Source organism: Leiobunum rupestre, chromosome 7 (genome assembly GCF_980474605.1).
Source record: "Leiobunum rupestre chromosome 7, qqLeiRupe1.1.hap1, whole genome shotgun sequence".
Lineage (NCBI taxonomy): Eukaryota > Metazoa > Arthropoda > Arachnida > Opiliones > Sclerosomatidae > Leiobunum > Leiobunum rupestre.
Window position 1 is genome coordinate 11,658,382 of NC_143390.1, and position 21,651 is coordinate 11,680,032.

Consider the following 21,651-nt stretch of genomic DNA (forward strand, 5'->3'; position numbering starts at 1 on the left):
AAGCGTATCTCAATGGCAGAAGTAAATTAACTGAAGTAAACCGAACATTTTAAAATCGATAAGAGTGTAGCCTTCTAGGCCTACTTTCGAAGAATCGCGGTGTTTATTTCTTGACATATCCTACCGCAAGATGTCGCCAGAGACCCGAAAACATTCCTTTTTCCCAGTATTCAACTCTATCAAAGCGCCGCTATAGATCCTAATAGATGGCAGTGGCGTGAAAATACCCATAATTCGACTTATTTATAGTGTAATGAAGGGCTTGCCACCACCCTCCTACGCATTGTAACCCGGTCACCTGTTTAAGGCATTAAAAGTCGCTAGATGACTTGAGCCTAGGGTGGTGACTTGGGTATTAGCCTAGTTGATTATTATGATTATTAATCCCAAATGCTTCCACATATTTAAGTCCCATTACAATAGATGTTTAAGGTTTCGATTTCGCGTCAAAATAATTGACGAATTTTTAATAGTATAAAATTATGAAATATTTTCTCCGATTTGGGTACATTTGTTCGAATTTCATTCGTCCGAACGGTGGTACAAATGTCCGAATGATCATTTGTCCGAATGCCGGAAAACAGGATCGTATGTCCGAAAACGTATTTCATTTGCCCGAAATATTTATCACAACTTTTGTTGGTGATTTAGTCGTTCAATTTATGTTAACTTTACTGGCGAATTTCATTTGTTCGAATAATCGTTTGTCCGTTTTTTCGAACATTAGGAATTGTTTTTTTTTTAATATTGTTAATATAATAAAATAGTAACATTAACGTGAACCTAACCTAACCTAACCTAAAATATCCACAACATTCAACGCAATTCTCACAAAAAACAGCAATAAGAAATACTAATTTAGCGACAGAATTCGGACAAGTGATGCTACCGATTCGGACGAATGAAACAAACAAGTTGTCCAATTCGAACAATTGAAACATTTGTTATTTCGGCGGTTCGGACGAATAAAATTCGAACATTTGTTCCACCGTTCGGACGATTGAAACTTGGACCAAAAGATTGAAATTCGAACAAATGTACCTACCCCTTTCCTCCATCTACTGGTTTTTTTACGAAATAATTTAAGATAATATCAACAATAATTAAAAATAATTTCCGATTTCCAAAACGTCACTAACTTGATGTTAATTTACTTCTGGACATTGTTAAATCGATTTGAGTAACGCGTATTCTTACGATTGATTTTAATCGTCACAGTGGTTGAAGTTAGTTCCAGAGTACGCCGAACTAGATGGACCAACTCGGCTAATCCGCTTCGATGAGCATTTCTACCAAGTACTCAATTCCAGCGAAGTCTTGGACCACCCCGACGGCTCATTCTTGAGCAAGCTGAACATCGCCAGGACCTTTTTGGCGGACACGGGCAAATACGTGTGTTGGGCCGGCAACACCCAGGGCTTCATACACAGCGTCGCCCACTTGCAAGTTTTAACAAGTACGATCATTATAGATGGAACTCGCTTATATCTTAAAGTACAATACTTATATCAGAAGTATACACAGTCTTTCAATAGGATGAGAAGTATGCCTGTTTATTCCCCATTTTCCTTCGTTGAATTAAAAGAGCGCCAGAGAGCTTTTCAAAGTGTGGCCTACTAGCCAATGGAAGTAGGCTGCAACAAGCGCAAAACCAAGCAGCGGGGAAACGCGAACATTCAGGTTTGGGTTCGTGTGATAGCTAAAAAAGGACTTTGTAAACAAATCGAGGTAAACCGCGTGAAAAGGTAACTTAAACAGTATTTAAAGTCTTGATGGACCGCGATTTGTCGCAAATTCATCGTACCCCTGAAATCGCATTTCCCTGCTGCTTTAGTTGGCGCTTGTTGCAGCCTACTTCCAGGGGCTAGTAGGCCACACTTTGAAGCTCTCTGGCGCTCTTTTCACTCATCGTAGGAAAATGGGGGAAAACAGGCATACTTCTCCACTCGCCCCCTACAACTCCTTAACCTTTTGAAACACCACGTATAATAACTATTATTGTTTGTCAGAACCCTTGACCGAATCGGCGTCCGGCATAGTATCGGGCAATCCTATAACGGTGGTCATCGCGAGTAGCTTGACCGTGCTGATGCTGCTAGCGTGCGCCATCGGGATGCTGCGATGCATCCGCAACCCGGTCACCGAAGACGCGGCCGTCACAGTGCCCAAGCACCTGGGACAAAGTCCAAGAAGGAAGTTGATCCGCGGCGCCGACCAACATTCGTCCAACACGAACAGTTCGCGGGTCAAAGTTCATCACCATCCCAAAACTCAACATCATCATTATCACGAACATTCGCATCGATTGGGTGAAATTCAATATTGAAATTCACCCCCTCTTATTAACAATAACCCATCATCATCATCATAAGTCACGAAACTGTGCCTTTCAATATACATTATCACCGCCAGTCGCGTATGACCATATAAAAGAGATTATTATTTGTGCCAAAGTTTCATTTTATATTTTTCAGTTTCTGTGATCTGCCCCACCAAATCCCCCAAAAAATGCCTTATTGTGTTCAAAATCGCGCGTAGAGTCGCAGCCTTTGACTCTACTGACAACAGAGAACGCTTTTACGTTCATATTTACCTTCTTAAGAAAGATAAATTTACGTTTTATAGTGTAAATAATATTTCATACATAAATGTAAATACAAGTGTAAATAAAAAAAAGGTTTTTTGTATGTTAAGATTTATTAAATTTATTATCGAAAAATTCGATAGGAAAAATAATCTTGTTTTTTAATTTTATTTAAAATAGTTTTGCCTTTTTTAAGTCGTGAACCCCGTGCCAAACATTTTTTCAGGAACAATTGATAAGGGGCAAGTAAAAAATAAATAATATTTTTTGGGAGGTCCAGGACCCACCCTATCACCGTTTTATAAACAATAAATGTCCGGGGGTCGAGAAAGACTTTTACAATTTCGATGACCCCCACAAACCGTTACCTTCATAGGAAGTTTTTAAAATGTTCAAAGCCCTGAGCAAGGTCACGCGAGTGTTTTTTAAGTCATGGGTTTCTTTTTAATGGTCAGATGGTTCAGTGGGCTTATATCGACGTAGTATAATTGGACCATTTCTCCGATAAAGGGGCACGGGTGATATCAACAGAAACTTTCGCCACTGAATTCAACTTGCGTCGATTTCTTGGCGGTAGTGGTAGGGGTCACAACGGGCATTTCAATCTGGCAAGGTGACCCTTGTCCGGAGCAGTCGGACGGTGGTGAGTTCTTCTTCTCGGGACATTTGCCGGCTTCCAGGAGGTCTGCGTGATTTTCAGACGGTATTTCCTTCCGGGAAAAGGTAGAATGTCCGCACAGACCAACCCTGGGCGAGAACGGGCTGAAAACGCACGAGAAGGTCAACACCAGATGGCTGCCGATGTCGATGTACGCCGCGCCGCTGCTGCCTTCTGTGGGCGAACCCCATTGCAAGTACAGGGCGTGAAGAACGGCCAGTGGTCTCAACGCCAACAACCATATCAGGTTGTAGTACAAGGTCATGTCCACCAGAGTGTCTCGAGTGCAGCTACGAGAACAGGTGTTCGTGTTGAGATCGGAGTTGCTGGATTTCACGTACGGATAGCCTGTTTTAAACACGTTAAAATTAAATTAAATACATTTATTTGGTAAATTTTTATACTCAGTTGAATCTTTTTAAAGGCAAAAATAATTAGAAGTGTATAATAAACTTTAAAACGATCCAGTGCTTACAAGTCAAAATTTAATTTATATACGGATTTGAAATATTCAAGTAACGTAGCTGACATTTGAAACGGAAAATTTTCAAAGTCATTTAAAATTTACACAGAGAACCATTAGAGATACAAAGGTGGTTTCAATTAGAAAAGTGTTTCCCGTCAAATTTTAGGTCTAAATAGCTTTCATCATACAAGTCGAGGGATTTTAGACAGAAAAAGAAGGTTGTGATGAAATTTAACTCGAAATGTACACATTCTAGAGTATCAAAATTTGCTAGTCATTCTCATCTGGCAGGGGTCTTTAGAATTAGCAAACTCGGATGACCTTGAACTCATCGTTCAAGGTCTTTCAAAGCCTTTCTCGAGAACGAATGATTTAGAGAAATGGTTCCAATTTAAAAAGGGTGTAAATTAATTTTTTAAGTCTAAATGTCTTTAAGCCGATGCAAACCACTATGGACCCATTTCTTAATCTATTGGATAACGAGAATGACCTTGAACCGTGAGTTGAAAGTCATCGGAGCTTGCAAATTCTAAAGACACTAAACCAAATTTTGATATTCTAGCATCTTCAACCGGGTCTCTGGTAACATTATTTAATCACAGCCTTTTTCGTTTGTCTAAAATCCCTTATTATTGGTCAAATTAGGTATGATGAAAGCTATTTAGACCTAAAATTTGACGGGGAACACTTTTCTAAATGAAACCAACTTTGTTTCCTTAATGGTTCTGGGTATAAATAAAGAATGACCTTGAAGACATGGTTCAAGGTCATGTAAGTTCTATATGTCTTGAAAATTTAAAATTGCTAGCTAAAACACATTTTGATTTATTAGCACTAGATCGTTTTTTTGTCTACACCCTTTATATACATTAAAAAATAGTTCATATATCTATCTATCTATCTTGTAGGCTCCCCTTGATCAAAAATGTATTTATTTATACAAAAAGTGACATAATGACCAAAAGTGTGTCAATCGGACCTATTTCGTAATGAATGTTACGAGCGAAATACAAGTTGGGAGGGGAGAAGGGAAAGTATGCCTTGGGGAGGGAAGGAAGTTAAAACCAACAAATAATGCCTCGTAGTGATTAACGGAGGAACTAAGTAGCACTGGTCAGAGTTAGTGTATTTTTTATTTTTCTGTGGAGATGCTATCTACCTACGATATAATACTAAAAAAAGATCCAGAAAGGCGACAATAAATAGTCTTTTATGTGGTCGATCTCGAGTCGAGCATTCATTAAACCTTTAGCATACGAAAGTACAGGGATTGTCACACTTTTGGTAATTATGTCACTTTTGTTTATACTCAGGGAGAATGAATAAGCGTAGCCTCCGTTATTAATAACGGAGGCTACGGAATAAGTCGAGACTATCGACGGCCACGTTGAGGCCCTAACCCCGTCACGTTAAGGGGGGGGGGGGGAGAAAAAAGGAGGCGGTCTTATTTTTTGCGTAACTCGCGCCCGCGTTAATCGCGTCAAAAAACGCAATCCGAGTATATTTTAATAAATTCTTAGAGTATAAGCCTGAATAAACTAGTTTAATTCAACAAACAAACAAAATTTTAAAACCGATAAAAAACTAAAAAAAAATATTTGGGTTCAAAAATGATTCAGCAGATGGCGCCAGTGTCTCCACGAACGAAGTTTTTATCTCCTTGTCAGAACAGGATTCCAAAGCTCTTGTAACGGCTTTACGGGCAACTCGAGAGGGATTTATTTTGTAAATACGATATTTGGCAGCATCCTCATTTCCCAGGATTTATTTTTCTTTCGGTTCTCTACTCTAAATATTTGATATTCTCGAAAATAAACAAATTTCTTGGCCAAAATGGAAACTAACAAAAAATATCTAATTTCCGGCTTCTATTCATAGAATATGCATATTATGAAAGTGTTCGAAATTTTGCCGAAGAAAAGGAAACGAAATTCGATTATTTTGAATAACAAAATTACCACCTGGGACCTCGGCTATATAGAAATTTTTCACGCATCCGCTATTTCTCATTACCAAGATAAATTGGCTGCCATCTCGTGGGATAAATGTTTACTATAACAACATTTTAACAAGCATACAGTTATTTAAATTTTTAAAAATTATTGTAAACAAATTTCGCCTTATTTCTACACTATTTTCCAATTTGAAAAGGCGCATTTGGTATTTCTAGAAGTAAATAACAATTATGACTAAAATAAGTGTTCATCTTCCTAAACTGTAGAAACCATCAGATTTTCGGGGGGGGGGGGGGTACTTTGTAGAAATACTGAATAGATTAATAAGTAAATATTCTTCCTCAGTGTAATTTTTCATATTTTACAACATTATACACGCGGTATATTTTGAGTCGTGATACGGTGTACACTTCAGCGGAAAATTAGCGCCTATTGAAAACAGTAAAGGTTTAATTTCTACCGCTTACGTGGATACTTGTCTCATACATTCTTCTGTTAGTAAATGTTAAAAGATCGAGGGCTCAATTTGTGACGTAATTAAGGGGGCGAAGGGGTTCATCGACGGTTCATTTTGTGACGTAATTAAGGGGGCGAGGGGGTTCATCGACGGTTCATTTTGTGACGTAATAAAGGGGGCGAGGGGGTTCATCGACGGTTCAATTTGTGACGTAATTAAGGGGGCGAGGGGGTCATCGACGGTTCATTTTGTGACGTAATTAAGGGGGTGAGGGGGGTCATCGACGGTTCATTTTGTGACGTAATTAAGGGGCGAGGGGGGGTCATCGACGGTTCATTTTGTGACGTAATTAAGGGGGTGAGGGGGGGTTCATCGATGGTTCAATTTATGACGTAATTAAGGGGGCGAGGCAGTTGATCGAGGGTTCAATTTGTGCCGTAATTAAGGGGCGAGGGGGGGGTCATCGACGGTTCATTTTGTGACGTAATTAAGAATGTGAGAGGTCATCAAGGGTTCAATATGTGACGTTATTAATTCCAAACGTTATTCTTTGTTACAAGGGAGTGTTAAAAAAATTCTTCGCGTTACGCAATTAGCGAACGACCCCTTCAAATTCCAATCCTTCCATCACGGAAAACTACTCAAGGAAGTTTTAGTTTTGGACGCTCGCGTGTACCGTGTACGATCATTTTTGAAAGCCCTCAATTATGTAGAAAATCCTAGTGTTGACGTAAACAGGGTATTTTCTAAGACGACAACAATAACCCTATTGGACCAGTTACCAGAAAACCGGGTCACGAAATAATACCAACAAGAAAATTATCTCGGGTGTATACGATCCAGTTTCATCGATAATTTTAAGTGCTAAAAATACCGCTGTATTCAAAAAGGCGACAAACTGTACCCTAACGTAAGATAATGAATGTTAAAAGGCATTCAGTTCCGTCGTCCGCCAACAGGAAGTAGTTGGACCGGTTTCTCTAGCCATTTCTAACGGGCATAATAAAAAATATATAACCAAGACCCTGACCTGACACAATCAAAACAGAACTTTTTTTTTAAAGTTAAAATATTCCTCCTTACTAACGCGCTCTCTGGCGACGGACTGGGGCACTACTTCGCCATTTCCGGATGCACGTTTAAAAGGTAAAGAATATAATATTTTTTATTAGGCGTTTGTACGGAGACTTAGAAAGGGGGGTAAGTCCTGTAACGGTTCACCTTTTAAGAGACCAAAAAAATCTACGCTGAGTACTGAACCGAATGGTTCGATGACCGCTATTTCGTTTATGCCACAAAATGGAGAAAAAAAGCTTTTTTTTGCGTCTTCTTTTTGAGAAATAAAAGTCGATTTCTTAAATAGATTATTACTTAGCTGCAATCTTAGAAAGGTGCTAAAATTCTAATAGAGAAATAGCTTTAAATTCATTGCCCTACGTTTCAGAAACGCATTATTGCAAAATAACAATACTACAGTATTTAGATAACTGAAAACTAGTTGTTATGTGTTTCTTTTAGTCCAAAATCTAAATATGACACCGACTATCGCCAAAATTAAGTAAATCTCAGAGTAATTTGACATAATGCGTTTTGTACGTTTATATTTGGCTAAAACTCTTGGCAGGAACGCATTTTACGGTATAATAATACTGAGTAACGGCAATTGTGACTGTTAACCTGGGAATTCGGTTGAAGAAATTAGAGCAGACGAAATTATACGAATTGAAGACTCTTAATGGGTAATAACGACATAATGCATTTCTGCAAATTTCCAACGGTCGTTAATGCGTTTTTGCCGAGTTTTTTCGAAACTTTTCGATTTTAATGCGTTTTTGCATTTTCGCATCTCGGAAACTTGACCAGATAGAAAAAAAAACTCAAAAATGGTCGATAATGCGTTTCTGAAACGTAGGCCAGTTCAGTCGGACTTAAATTCAGTGGACTTTTATTTAGTATTTATTATTTAGAAATTAAAATCTTGAACCTTAGATCGACAAATTTGGTTAATCTTGGATTCAATCAGCTAAATTTAAAATTCTTCTTGATGTCTTGGCCTAAATAGTACCAGAATCATTTCCTTTCTAAGATAGCAAACGGGTATTACACGTAAAAACTAGATATACCGGTAAACGGATTTATTTGTCCTATTGAACTGGATGGAAATTTAGAGAGTAAAAAGACTCGTATGGCTTACCGGACATGTCGGTGAAAAGGACAACCTCGGGTTGACCAGCGCTCTTGGAGGGCAGTAGTGATTGGCGGGAGACGGCGCCGTTTCCGCCTCCGCGCTTGGAACCGACCAGCAGATGTCCGCCGCAAAACAGGATGAGGACGCTGAGGGGTAGAACCACCACCGCGTATTGCCAACCGAAGGAACTAAGCACGTTAGGGTTGAGACATTGCAGACACACCATGAACCCCACTCGGTAACCCCGGGTGTAATTGGCGCTCCTGCTGGGAAGTTCCATCACGTCGTCCAGAAATCTACAAAACGGAAGATGCTTAAATAAAGCGTTCCATACTAAAAAACCTATCATTAGGGGCTGTTCACAAATTACGTAACGCAGAAAAACCACTTTTTAGACTCCCCCATCCCCCTCGTAACAAAGAGTAACAAATGAAAAGACCCCTCTTCTCAAATTACGTAACAAATATCGACCCCCCCCCTTAAATTATAGTACGTAACAACTAATATGCTGGTAATAAAGTACAATAAGATCAGGTACTAAATTTTATTGTTTGTAATTTAAACTTGAAATGACAACTGTATTTTTATGCAACACTTTATCGGGGAACGCTTTTCCGTAAGCAGATATGAGGGACGTAAATAGAGCGCTTTTGTCCATTTTTAACAATGAAAAATCAATCTAAACTGAGGAAAAAATTTTAAACTTTAAAATTCACGTGGTAGATCCAGACTAATCGTTCTCGTACTTTTGTCCATCCCGAGCGGGGGAAAATAGGCGAAACTGTAGATCAAGGTCATATGAAATTCTTTTAAACGTGAGTAAACCAATGAAAATGCTTATGTTTTGAATAATTACGACTGTTTCTGAAAGTTACGAAAATTTTATTCTACGATATTAAAAATAATGTGTTACGTAACATTTTAGTGAACCCCTCCCCGTAACAATTAGTAACGCTTTCACAAACCCCCTCTCCCCTCCTACCGCGTTACGTAATTTGTGAACAGCCCCTTAAAAAGATGTAAATAATTAAATTCATAAATCACTCGATTTTTAGGGAAATCGAGAGTTTGAAGTTACCTATAGGGAACTAACACTCCGTAGCTTTGGCTGTGGTCGCCATATTGGGTAAAAATAAATTATTCAATAGGAAAAAGCATGGGTGACGTAGAACTGTTTGCTCCCTATACTTATCAAAAAGCGATGTCAAACTTTTTAATCTACTGGTAAATTGTCAATATAAATTGAAATTACAGAATGTTTTGGCTAAAACATGAAGGATACCCAAATGAATAATCTTTTGTAAATGTTGACCTTGAAAATGGCGAAAAATATTAACTACTAAAACGGGACGATTTCGACCTTGAACAAGGTGATGTTGACCTTATAAATTGGTAATTTGGGCACTGATGGTTAGAAAATAATAAAAGAAACGATTTTAGGATAAGACAATGGGCTAACAACTTCTGTAAATTCTGTACAGCCTTTGGTAGAACAGAGCCGACAGTTGCTTTAAATAGAAATTATTTTAGAATTATCAAGAATTTAATAATTTATACTGTAGGGAGAATGACCGTCAGTTTCAGGGAACCAATGAGAATGAGGAGGGGGGATTGGGAGCAACTAAAACTCGTTTAACATTGTCATTCTCCCAAAGTGTAAATAAATTAATTCTTGGAATTATAAACGAAACAAAAATGATTAAAGTTTTGGGGAAGAAATTTATGAAAAAAAATCCAAACCAAACTGACCGGTAGGAAGACTCTTTGGGTGGGCCCATACCACCGGCTTGACCATCGATGGCCACTGTCATGGCATCGTAGACCAGCTGCGGTCCCAGCCACGCTAAACAGACGGCTAAGCTAGCCGCTCTGGCTGTAGGTGCTGGTTTTTTCAATACTTTCACCAGATAACTGTAACAAAGATAATTTATATTAATTAAGATTTTTAGGTGATTTTTGTGGTACGAACTCTCGAAAATCTCAATTCCACTAACAAGGACACTACCCGAGGTGTAACATACCGATTTTGTTCAAACTCGGGGGTTAATTAGGTCTTAATGAATCAAGAAAATTCCCAACAGGAAAAGTTTCAACGGGCATTAGTTTTGCCATGGCAACCGAAAATGTTTTTGACAACACAAAATGGAAAATTCCTTACCGAAAATACACTGGGATTACGCAAATATTACAACGACTACGTTGAGAATTCGTGGAGTACACCAAGATTAAAAAACGTTATGCGGAGTACGCCGGGGTTACCCAAAGATAATCAAAGGGTTTCGAGGAGTACGCTTAGATTATCAAAGGGTTTCGAGGAGTACGCGTAGATTATCAAAGGGTTTCAAGGAGCACGCCTAGATTATCAAAGGGTTTCGAGGAGTACTCCGATATTACCCAAGGGTTTCAAGGAGTACGCGAATATTACCCCCGAGTTTGAACAAAATCGGTGTATTACACCTCGGGTAGTCTCCTTGTAAGTATTTAATAAATCTCTTAAAGTATTCAGCATGAAATTAGCCAAAGAAAATTACTTTTAATACGATCTTGTAATTGGTTGATTTGAAGAGCTATTTAAAGTTTATTTCACACCCACGGAAATATTAGAATTTGTGTGGTACTTGTCAGAAAGTCAAATGGGAAAGTTCAACAACCTTTCGCTTCATGCCCGAATATGTGTCAGAAAAACCGTAACAGCTGTCGAATAATTTTTGTTACTTCCGGTTATTGCGTCACAATATCTATCGGAAGGGTATCAAACGGCATCAAATTACCCCGTGCAACGTGAATGTTTTTCGGATAAGTTTAATAAACGTATGGTTGCGAAGGGCGCACGTATGACATTTTAGTTAGCCGCCATTTTAATTAATTTCAAACGGTTTTTGAATAACATCGTTTACATCACGATAAGCAATCGAAACGAATGGTAAATCAGAACTATCTGGTTATTTTACGATTTTGGTTGTTGAGCTATTTAACTGAATCAGCTCGGCTAGTTGACCATCGAAGTTGCCATTAACAAAAATTGAACGACGAGTGGCACAACGAAAGTTGAGTTGTGTTAATGTGCATTACGTTTGAGGGGATGATCACTTAGATTTTTTACACCGATTATGTAATCTGGGAATACGCCAAGAGTACGCGGAGTATACCACGAGTAAGATAAGATTATGCCAATATTACAATGAGTACGTCGAAACAACACTGGGATTACGCAAAGATTACAACGACTACGTTGAGAATTCGTGGAGTAGACCAAGATTAAAAAACGTTATGCGGATTTTCAAAGGGTTTCGAGGAGCACGCCTAGATTATCAAAGGGTTTCGAGGAGCACGCCTAGATTATCAAAGGGTTTCGAGGAGTACGCGAATATTACCCAAGAGTTTCGAGGAGTACTCCGATATTACCCAATAGTTTCAAGGAGTACGCGAATATTACCCAAGAGTTTCGAGGAGTACTCCGATATTACCCAAGGGTTTCAAGGAGTACGCCAATATTACCCAAGCTAGGGTTTCAAGGAGTACTCCGATATTACCCAAGGGTTTCAAGCAGTACGCCAATATTACCCAAGAGTTTCGAGGAGTACTCCGATATTACCCAATGGTTTCAAGGAGTACGCGAATATTACCCAAGAGTTTCGAGGAGTACTCCGATATTACCCAAGGGTTTCAAGGAGTACGCGAATATTACCAAAGAGTTTCGAGGAGTACTCCGATATTACCCAATGGTTTCAAGGAGTACGCGAATATTACCCAAGAGTTTCGAGGAGTACTCCGATATTACCCAAGGGTTTCAAGGAGTACGCCAATATTACCCAAGCTAGGGTTTCAAGGAGTACTCCGATATTACCCAATGGTTTCAAGGAGTACGCGAATATTACCCAAGAGTTTCGAGGAGTACTCCGATATTACCCAAGGGTTTCAAGGAGTACGCCAATATTACCCAAGCTAGGGTTTCAAGGAGTACTCCGATATTACCCAAGGGTTTCAAGGAGTACGCCAATATTACCCAAGCTAGGGTTTCAAGGAGTACTCCGATATTACCCAAGGGTTTCAAGCAGTACGCCAATATTACCCAAGAGTTTCGAGGAGTACTCCGATATTACCCAAGGGTTTCAAGGAGTACTCCGATATTACCCAAGGGTTTCAAGGAGTACGCGAATATTACCCAAGAGTTTCGAGGAGTACTCCGATATTACCCAAGGGTTTCAAGGAGTACTCCGATATTACCCAAGGGTTTCAAGGAGTACTCCGATATTACCCAAGGGTTTCAAGGAGTACTCCGATATTACCCAATGGTTTCAAGGAGTACGCGAATATTACCCAAGAGTTTCGAGGAGTACTCCGATATTACCCAAGGGTTTCAAGGAGTACGCCAATATTACCCAAGCTAGGGTTTCAAGGAGTACTCCGATATTACCCAAGGGTTTCAAGCAGTACGCCAATATTACCCAAGAGTTTCGAGGAGTACTCCGATATTACCCAAGGGTTTCAAGGAGTACTCCGATATTACCCAAGGGTTTCAAGGAGTACTCCGATATTACCCAATGGTTTCAAGGAGTACGCGAATATTACCCAAGAGTTTCGAGGAGTACTCCGATATTACCCAAGGGTTTCAAGGAGTACTCCGATATTACCCAAGGGATTCAAGGAGTACTCCGATATTACCCAATGGTTTCAAGGAGTACGCGAATATTACCCAAGAGTTTCGAGGAGTACTCCGATATTACCCAAGGGTTTCAAGGAGTACGCCAATATTACCCAAGCTAGGGTTTCAAGGAGTACGCGAATATTACCCAAGAGTTTCGAGGAGTACTCCGATATTACCCAAGGGTTTCAAGGAGTACGCCAATATTACCCAAGCTAGGGTTTCAAGGAGTACTCCGATATTACCCAAGGGTTTCAAGGAGTACTCCGATATTACCCAATGGTTTCAAGGAGTACGCGAATATTACCCAAGAGTTTCGAGGAGTACTCCGATATTACCCAAGGGTTTCAAGGAGTACTCCGATATTACCCAAGGGTTTCAAGGAGTACTCCGATATTACCCAAGGAATATGTAAGATTAGGTCGAGAGTACGCGGATTACGCTGAAATGACGTACAGCGATGACGTGTTTAGTGATCAGCCCGTCGCTTAAAATACCCCCTTACCTGTAAAGTATTCGAACGGCGAGCAGGGCGAGTAGCACCGCGCTAATTTCGGACGTGACGAAATGTTGCAAGAGGCAATGGCGATTGGCGCCTAACAAGAGCCACTTGCCGTCGGTCAAGCTGTAGACCAAATACGGGGCCCAACTGCTCAAGTAGAGAAGGCCGGTCAGTAAGACGGTGGCCGAAGTCAGGACGTGGACGCAAGCGCCAGTCGACGGCGTCTTGGACACGAGCTTGACCAGGGCGGTGGCGTTCAAACAATACACGGCGGCCACCAGCAACAGTCGGAGAGTACTGGTCAGAACCACGACGGGCTCCATCGTCGCTATTTCAATTTCACCGGACTTGACTAAATAGCGGATTTATTTCCAATAGAATTTATTCGCTGTAGAGATTGAACAATTCTGTAATAAATAAAAACTTGTTTGGAAATTTAACTATGTTAAAATAACACCGGATGTAAGTATGGATCGTTCGTTCATTTCTTAAAATATATTTTAATTTATTTCTTAAAATTTATTTTAATTTATTTCTCAAAATTTATTTTAATTTATTTCTTAAAATTTATTTTAATTTACTTCTTAAAATTTATTTCAATTTATTTCTTAAAATTTATTTTAATTTACTTCTTAAAATTTATTTCAATTTATTTATTAAATTATTTTTTAAATTTATTTTATAATTTTATAAAATTAAATTAATGTAAGTTTCTCGAGGTTGATTTTCAGTTGTAAATTATTTATTAAAATTTATTTCAATTTATTTCTTAAAATATACTTTAATCTATTTCTTAAAATTTATTTTAATCTATTTTAAATTATTTTTTAAATTTATTTTAATCTATTTTAAATTATTTTTTTAATTTATTTTAATATATTTTAATTTTTTTTAAATTTATTTTAAATTATTTTTTTTAATTTATTTTCTAATTTTATAAAATTAATATTATTAAATTAAAGTAAGTTTCTGTAGGTTAAGTTTCAGATGTAATGCCGTTTTATACCCTAAATACTCATCCTGTAAGACATGTTATATACTGCTGATAATAATGAAAAATCGAAAGCTTTAGAGGAAAAATAATACAACTTAAATTAAAGCAACAATCCAAATATTGTTTTATTCAGGATTACTTTAAGTTTCAACAAACAAATGGTTCTAACTTTACATCTACGAACTACAAGCGCAACCTCTACAGATTTCTCCCTCACCTCCGCATAGAAGTCCAAAATAATCACCTTCATTAATAATAACAAGAATGTATTTATTTATACTCAGGGAGAATGAATATGTCGAGACTATCGACGGACACGTTGAGCCCCTAACCCCGTCACGCTAAGGGGGGGGGGGGAGGAAAAAAGGAGGCGGTCTTATTTTTTGCGTCCTCGCAGCAGCGTTAATCGCGTCGAAAAACGTAATTTTTAAGAACCACTGAGATTGCAGTATTATTTGATTTTATTAAAGCGGAGGAGCATACCGGGGGCCCAACGGGTGGAATTGGAGAAACGCTAAAAATAATCTCGACATATTCATTCTCCCTGAGTATAAATAAATACATTCTTGATAATAATCAGCTAGGCTAATACCCAAGGCACCACCCTAGGCCTAAGTCATCGAGCGACTTTTAAAGCCTTTTAATTCAAGTGGCCGGGTTACAATGCGTAGGAGGGTGGTGGCAAGCCCTGCAAGCCACGCGAGCCAACAGCTCCCTACACTAACTATTACCGTTAACCTCAACAAGTTTTTAAGGGAGGGGAAACCGAAGATCTCGGGGGAAAACCCCTACAATAGTATATAGAAAGTCTATAGAAGGACCTAGAATAGTACATAGAAAGTCTATAGAAGGACCTAGAAGAGTTTATAAAAAGTCTTTAGAAGGACCTAAAAGAGTTTTTAAAAAGTCTATAGAAGGACCTAGAAGAGTTTATAAAAAGTCTATAGAAGGACCTAGAAGAGTTTATAAAAAGTGTATAGAAGGACCTAGAAGAGTTTATAAAAAGTCTATAGAAGGTCCTAGAATAGTATATAGAAAGTCTATAGAGGGCTCTAGAAGAGTTTATAAAAAGTCTATAGAAGGACCTAGAAGAGTTTATAAAAAGTCTATAGAATATTTTGAATTTGAATACAAAAATTATATTCAGAAATTCTAAAAAGATCTTAATAGGGCTCTATAGGCCTTTAAACAGATATTATCTATAGATACCTAAAATATACAATACTTTTCTTACAAAAGAAGTATTCATCATAGCTATATAAAACCAAACACAAAAAACATGTTTAATTATGTTTAAATGTTTTTTTTTAAATGCAGGTTTTACGATGTTTGCTTAAAATGTATTTTAAAATTTTGTTTCAAACATTGTTTAAAATTTGTCTGCTACATTAGATATCCAAAGCGAATAATATGAGTATAAGATGTATATACTTCTTCCTAAGAGTCGTATTATTTACTTCTGTTAATACCTACGTTATTCTAAAAACTATTTGTAATTCTTAGAATTAATGTAAAAGAATTCCATATATTATAAAAACGTAAACACCAGGTATACAAAAAAGAGAAACTTACCGGGAAAATATAAAGTTGATTTATTCATAAGCGTTCGTATTCCTAATCAAATCATAAAATGTTATTTGTTGTCTTCTACGTAACACATAACTAAATCGAATACAATTTTCGCTTCACCGTAGTAGTTGTCTTTTCCGTTAGAACTCTTATTCGCGAATTCGCGAGACGCAAAAATTTCAACCTGGAAAAAAATCACTAGCTTTCAGCTTCCCATCCAACGGTCGACTGAATTATGGGGATCACGGATCACCTCAAACCCGGCTATGCCCGCGTTATTAAAAACCGATGCACTCACAGCGCCGCGCGGTGGCCATATCGCGAAACACGCAATCTGAATGCTTCGACACATGCAAGTTGAATGCGTAGAAAAATTCGTTTGATAGAATGATAGATAACCAGGTGGGTATTAGCCTAGCTGATTTATTTATTTTAACTACATATAATATATAACACATAAATTACTGTTCATTCAATTTAATTCTAACTAAATTACAAGCATTAATTAAATTTAATTACCAATAATTTATGTTTGATGAAAACTATTAAATATTTTGTCATGGAAAAGAGATACCATAAAATATTTAAAAATCAAAAAGATAAAAAAAAAATAAATAAAACGGAAAATTAAAATAAAACAAAAATTAAAATAAAAAAAAATTAAAATTAAACAAAAATTAAAATTAAATCAAAAATTAAGATAAAACAAAAAATTAAAATTAAACAAAGATTAAAATAAAACGAAAAATTAAAATAAAACCCAAAATTAAAATAAAACCCAAAATTAAAATAAAACCCAAAATTAAAAATACACCCAAAATTAAAATAAAACAAAAAATTAAAATAAACAAAAATTAAAATTAAAACAAAATTAAAATAAAACAAAAAATTAAAATTAAACGAAAATTAAAATAAACCAAAAAATTAAAATTAAATAAAAATTAAAATAAACCCAAAATTTAAATAAAACAAAAATTAAAATTAAATCAAAAATTAAAATAAATCAAAAAATTAAAATTAAACGAATAATTAAAATAAAACCAAAAATAATTAAAATAAAACCAATAAATTATTAAAATAAAAACACATTTAAATCAAATAAACCAATTTAAAAAAAAATAACTAAATAAGCAAATATATATAACATATATAAGTAAAAAATCAACAACTCTGGCACCAATTTATTAAGAAGCACTTTCCAAATTGTTTTCCTCCCTCGGTGAAATTCTAGTAGGCGGCAACTTAAAATTTTAAACTTTAATTTCGGGCATTAGGTGCAGGGCTAACAATAGGGCGATCTCACGAAAATAGCCACGCTTGGAAATCCGCTATAATTACGAGCGGGGTGGGGCCAACACTTTTGGGGACCGAACGCGGGCGAATTTTAAGCAGATTGAATCAGGGAGCGCTTATCACGCTCGGCTAATTTTAATAACGCGTCGCCGTTTTAATGTAATTAAACTTTATAACGGTCTGCGTGTGAAAAGTGAACGTAAGTTCCTAAACAATAACGGCCGGGTAAAGGTGTAATGTTAGATCGATATTTTTACAGGTGTTTCTAATCACGGGCTAGAACGAACAGCGCCAGGCTGCACTAGCGCCTCTTCGCAACAAGTTTTAATTGATGACACTGCAATAAAATAACTATGGTTCTTTTCACGATTATTAAAATACCGCCTGTACGGAAAATTCTGATTGCTTTGACAATTTCGCCCAGGGTTACGACGTACCAAGAACGTATGAAGGTTACTGAGAACGTACGAATCTACCTTAAAGCTAGGAGCAACAAACACAGCACCCCACAACAGGATAACGCAACCCGTTAAAAGTCGTGCATTTTATTGCGTACAGTTTTCATTGGTTTTCCATAAAAACTTGTAGAGGTTAAAGGCCGACTACATGTACATAAATCTTCGGTTTACTCTGTCTTTCACTGGAAGTAGGCTTACGGCAATACACGTGTGCCACGCAGGCAGCCTACTTCCAGTGAAAGACAGAGTAAACCGAAGATTTATGTAGTCGGCCTTTAACGGTAATAGTTAGTGTAGGGAGTTGTTGGCTCGCGTGGCGTGTAGGGCTTGCTACCACCCTCCTACGCATTGTAACCCGGCCACCTGTTTAAAGGCATAATAAGTCGCTAGATGACTTGGGCCTAAAGTGGTGCCTTGGGTATTAGCCTAGCTGATTATTTAGTGCCTGCTTCCGTCGGAAGGGGAAAATTCGTAAATTGTCTTCCCCCTTTCCGTAAAACGCTCAGATTATTAATTATTATTATTATTTCGATTGGTAAAATCGAACATCAAATGAGCTTAATTCTGTCAAAATCGGAAGCGAAGAGAGCGCATTCTGCAAAGCTTCTATATCACCGAACACCGACTCAAATTGAAGGTACAACTATGCACTGATATACTAAGAATTCGCCTGTTCACTGATATATTAAGAATTCGCCTTTTCATTTTACATAGAGCCACGCTATTAGTTCGTCCAATGAAATTTGTACACAACATGGTGATAGCGTGTTTAAAGGCTAGCTGCGTTCTCCTTGTGTTTGTTACTCCTAGCTTCCAGGCTATTATCGGTATTAGTATGAAATTTCCTTTCCATAAAATTTAAATACACTCTAAAGATGAATTTTACGATTTAAATAATTAATAACTAATAAGTAGCAAAATAGTTAATGTATTCTCCATCATTGTTTAAAGGATTAAATAATTTAATAACTAGCAAAATAGTTAATGGATTCTTAATCATTGTTTAAAGGAAAATATTTTCAAACTAGTTTCTCCCAGTAATTGTTACTCTCGTAAATGAGTTAATTCTTACGTTCTCGGTACCATAAATAAGTTATTTAGTCTTACCTACAAAACAAGGATAGATGAAGAAGATTTTAAAGAAAATAAAAGGGACAAGGGTTGACGACCTCTAAGGTACCAGAAAATTGAAGGTTTAAAATCAATCGAATCAGTGCTGTGTATAAAAACACAACCTTATTTGATAATTTTTTACCGCGTCTCCCAAAATTGAAAAAATAAATAAATATAATAATAAAACATTTTGACAAATAGAGCGTGCAGTTCAAGAAGTGAACTACGCGCTGCGGTACTTCGACTCGAGACAAAATAAAAATGAATTAACTGAACCTTGTAATTATAACACAGCAAGTTTGAAACAACCCATCCGAACACTTGGTTTTATTTGAAAACCGATACGGGCGACACAACGACATTGACAATGACTCTATATACGGTTTAGATTGACAGCGCATTCGAAGGCGGGAAAGGAGGTAAAGTTATACCGGGTCGTTCACATTCGATTTCTTTTATATGACATATTTTTTTTAATTAAAATCCACAAAATCTAAAAAACTGAATGAAATAATACTGAGTCAAATCTGGTAGCAAAAATGTCGTTAGTTGAAAAACCCAAGTTTAGTTTCAAGTCCTGGCGTTTTTAATTAACCCTCTAGTTATGGTTTTAATCAATGTTAAAATCCATTTTTGATGAGAATGACGTAAGATGTTTGTTTTATTTTGTTAAATACGTACAAATTTTAAATCCGTTCAGAACACATTTCCAAAATAGATCCTTAATTAGTTGATTTGGGTACATTTGTTCGAATTTCATTCGTCCGAACGGTGGTACAAATGTCCGAATGATCCTTTTTCCGAATGCCGGAAAACAGGATCGTTTGTCCGAAAACATATTTCATTTTTCCGAAAAATTTATCACAACTTTTGTTGGTGATTTAGTGCTTTGGTCCCATTCGACCGAAATCCCATTCGTTCGAAAACGATTTAACATTCAGTCCCAATCGATCGAAAATACCCCAATTGCGCGGTTTACAGCCCAATTTTGCACGTTTATATTATTTTTTATAGTACATCAAATTTCGTTTTTATGAGACGTGTTTTAAATAGGTTTACTTCTTATATAAATAAGTGTTGATAGTCTTATTGGAGCCAGTTAGCTAAAATGGAGAAAATAGCTCACAAAGGAGGGTTCAAATGAAGAAGTCGCGTTAGCCTGACTCGACGCAATTGGTACAAACTTAACCATTCACATTAAAAAATGAAATTGTTCGAATTATTGTATTCTTGATATAAATAAAACGTTCAAAGCATAAATATATTTATAAAAGCGCGCCACCCTAGGGAAGTGAGAGACTAACCTAACCTAACCTTACCGTTAGTACACCTGTAGCAATTTTGTTTAGGTATAACGTTTTTTGGGTACCCTGCTATATCTCGGGGCAGAAGTAAAAAACAAAACAAAAGGTCCCAATGAACCGAATCCGCCTTTTGGGCTATATTTCGGAAACATATTGAATTCGGTCGAATGGGATTTCGATCGAATGGGAATATACCGATTTAGTCGTTCAATTTATGTTAACTTTACTGGCGAATTTCATTTGTTCGAATAATTGTTTGTCCGTTTTTTCGAACATTAGGAATTGGTTGGTTTTTTTTTAAATATTGTTAATATAAGAAAATAGTAACATTAACGTGAACCTAACCTAACCTAAAATATCCACAACAGTCAACGCAATTCCCACTTACTAGGCCTATATCGGCCAAAGGAAAAATGGACATAATAGGATAAAATGATTAGACATTATAATAAAAATCCGGATAAAAAAAACAGCAATAAGAAATACTAATTTAGCGACAGAATTCGGACAAGTGATTCTACCGATTCGGACGAATGAAACAAACTAGTTGTCCAATTTGAAAAATTGAAACATTTGTTATTTCGGCGGTTCGGACGAATGAAATTCGAACATTTGTTTCACCGTTCGGACGATGGAAATTCGAGAAAATGTACCTACCCCAATTAGTTATACATTAAAATTAAAGTTCATAAAAATTATTTACACTAGTCACTCTTTATTCATATAGATTATGTTTATATATAATTTAATACATTTTAATTTTTTAAATTGCTTATTTTGAGCCTGAGATATGAATAATTTCCATAAGTTCGCTAAGACTGACTAAGCTGGTTCTTGAAATTGCGCAGTCAAACCTATGGACGAATTCACTAGCTCTCTTTCATGGGAGAGCTGGAGAAGCGTTGTAGAATAGTAAACAAGAAAGCCACGTTAATTTATAGAAAGGCCTATTAACTAAAATACTTTATATTTTAGCCTTCCTCTAGTCAATACAGCGCGACACCGAGGAAATGTTTACCCCATCTGGTGGCAGAAAGGAGTACTAAGCATTCACAGGGTTTCTTAAGGAAATCTACTTTCTTATTTTGGTGCAATTGAAAGATTAAACCAGGCAATGAAACGCATAAAAATTCAGTTCTAATCTTAAATCGAGGTCATGAATGTAAAACAATGGAATAATGGTAAATAATCAACTACAAAGTGGGGTTTTTTTCTTATTTTATTTACAGGCAATAAAATATATTTCAATTGAATTAAATCGAAAAAAAAATATTCGTGTGGCGAAATTGATCGACTTATCCGAGCGTAGTATCGAGGTTAAACTGGCTCTAGAAACGCGTGTAGAGTGAATGTACATCTAGCTTCTTCGCGTACAGACTATACTCCTACAAGTCATCCCTACACGTTTTCGAATTTTATCTGGCTAAAACCTCTAATATCATAAAATCTATGGTCCGTCTATGAT

At 36.8% G+C, this 21,651-nt stretch overlaps 2 protein-coding genes across 6 annotated transcripts in view; one reads left to right on the forward strand and one right to left on the reverse strand.

The window, feature by feature from the left end:
• The window catches only part of LOC149934431 (fibroblast growth factor receptor-like 1), a 47,673-nt gene extending 44,977 nt beyond the window's left edge, over nucleotides 1-2,696 (forward strand). For all 3 annotated transcript variants that reach the window (XM_090181629.1, XM_090181631.1, XM_090181630.1), the window contains exons 7-8: nucleotides 1,219-1,456; nucleotides 2,010-2,696. In XM_090181629.1, the coding sequence (XP_090037755.1) occupies nucleotides 1,219-1,456; nucleotides 2,010-2,326 (555 nt within the window). In that variant the 3' untranslated portion in view covers nucleotides 2,327-2,696. The remainder of the gene's footprint in view (nucleotides 1-1,218; nucleotides 1,457-2,009) is intronic.
• LOC149934432 (uncharacterized) lies at nucleotides 2,693-16,278 on the reverse strand. 3 transcript variants are annotated; one of them, XM_090181634.1, is made up of 5 exons: nucleotides 16,022-16,278; nucleotides 13,459-13,843; nucleotides 10,058-10,219; nucleotides 8,315-8,604; nucleotides 2,693-3,590 (listed from the first exon to the last, which is right to left on the reverse strand). In XM_090181634.1, exons 2-5 carry the CDS (start codon nucleotides 13,776-13,778, stop codon nucleotides 3,109-3,111), a joined length of 1,254 nt encoding a protein of 417 aa, XP_090037760.1. In that variant the 5' UTR covers nucleotides 13,779-13,843; nucleotides 16,022-16,278; the 3' UTR covers nucleotides 2,693-3,108. The 3 variants fall into 3 exon arrangements, with proteins under 3 accessions (XP_090037760.1, XP_090037758.1, XP_090037759.1); XM_090181632.1 differs by having other exon boundaries at nucleotides 13,459-13,862; XM_090181633.1 differs by having other exon boundaries at nucleotides 13,459-13,878.
• Between the last annotated feature and the right edge of the window lie 5,373 nt (nucleotides 16,279-21,651).

Coding starts and splice junctions, on each gene's coding strand:
- LOC149934432 (XM_090181634.1), bottom strand. CDS start 13,778: ATGGAGCCCGTCGTGGTTCTGACCAGTACTCTCCGACTGTTGCTGGTG. Junction 10,220..13,458: donor GCCGTTCGAATACTTTACAG/GTAAGGGGGTAT, acceptor TCTTTGTTACAG/TTATCTGGTGAAAGTATTGA. Junction 3,591..8,314: donor CCTTTTCACCGACATGTCCG/GTAAGCCATACG, acceptor TGTTTAAAACAG/GCTATCCGTACGTGAAATCC.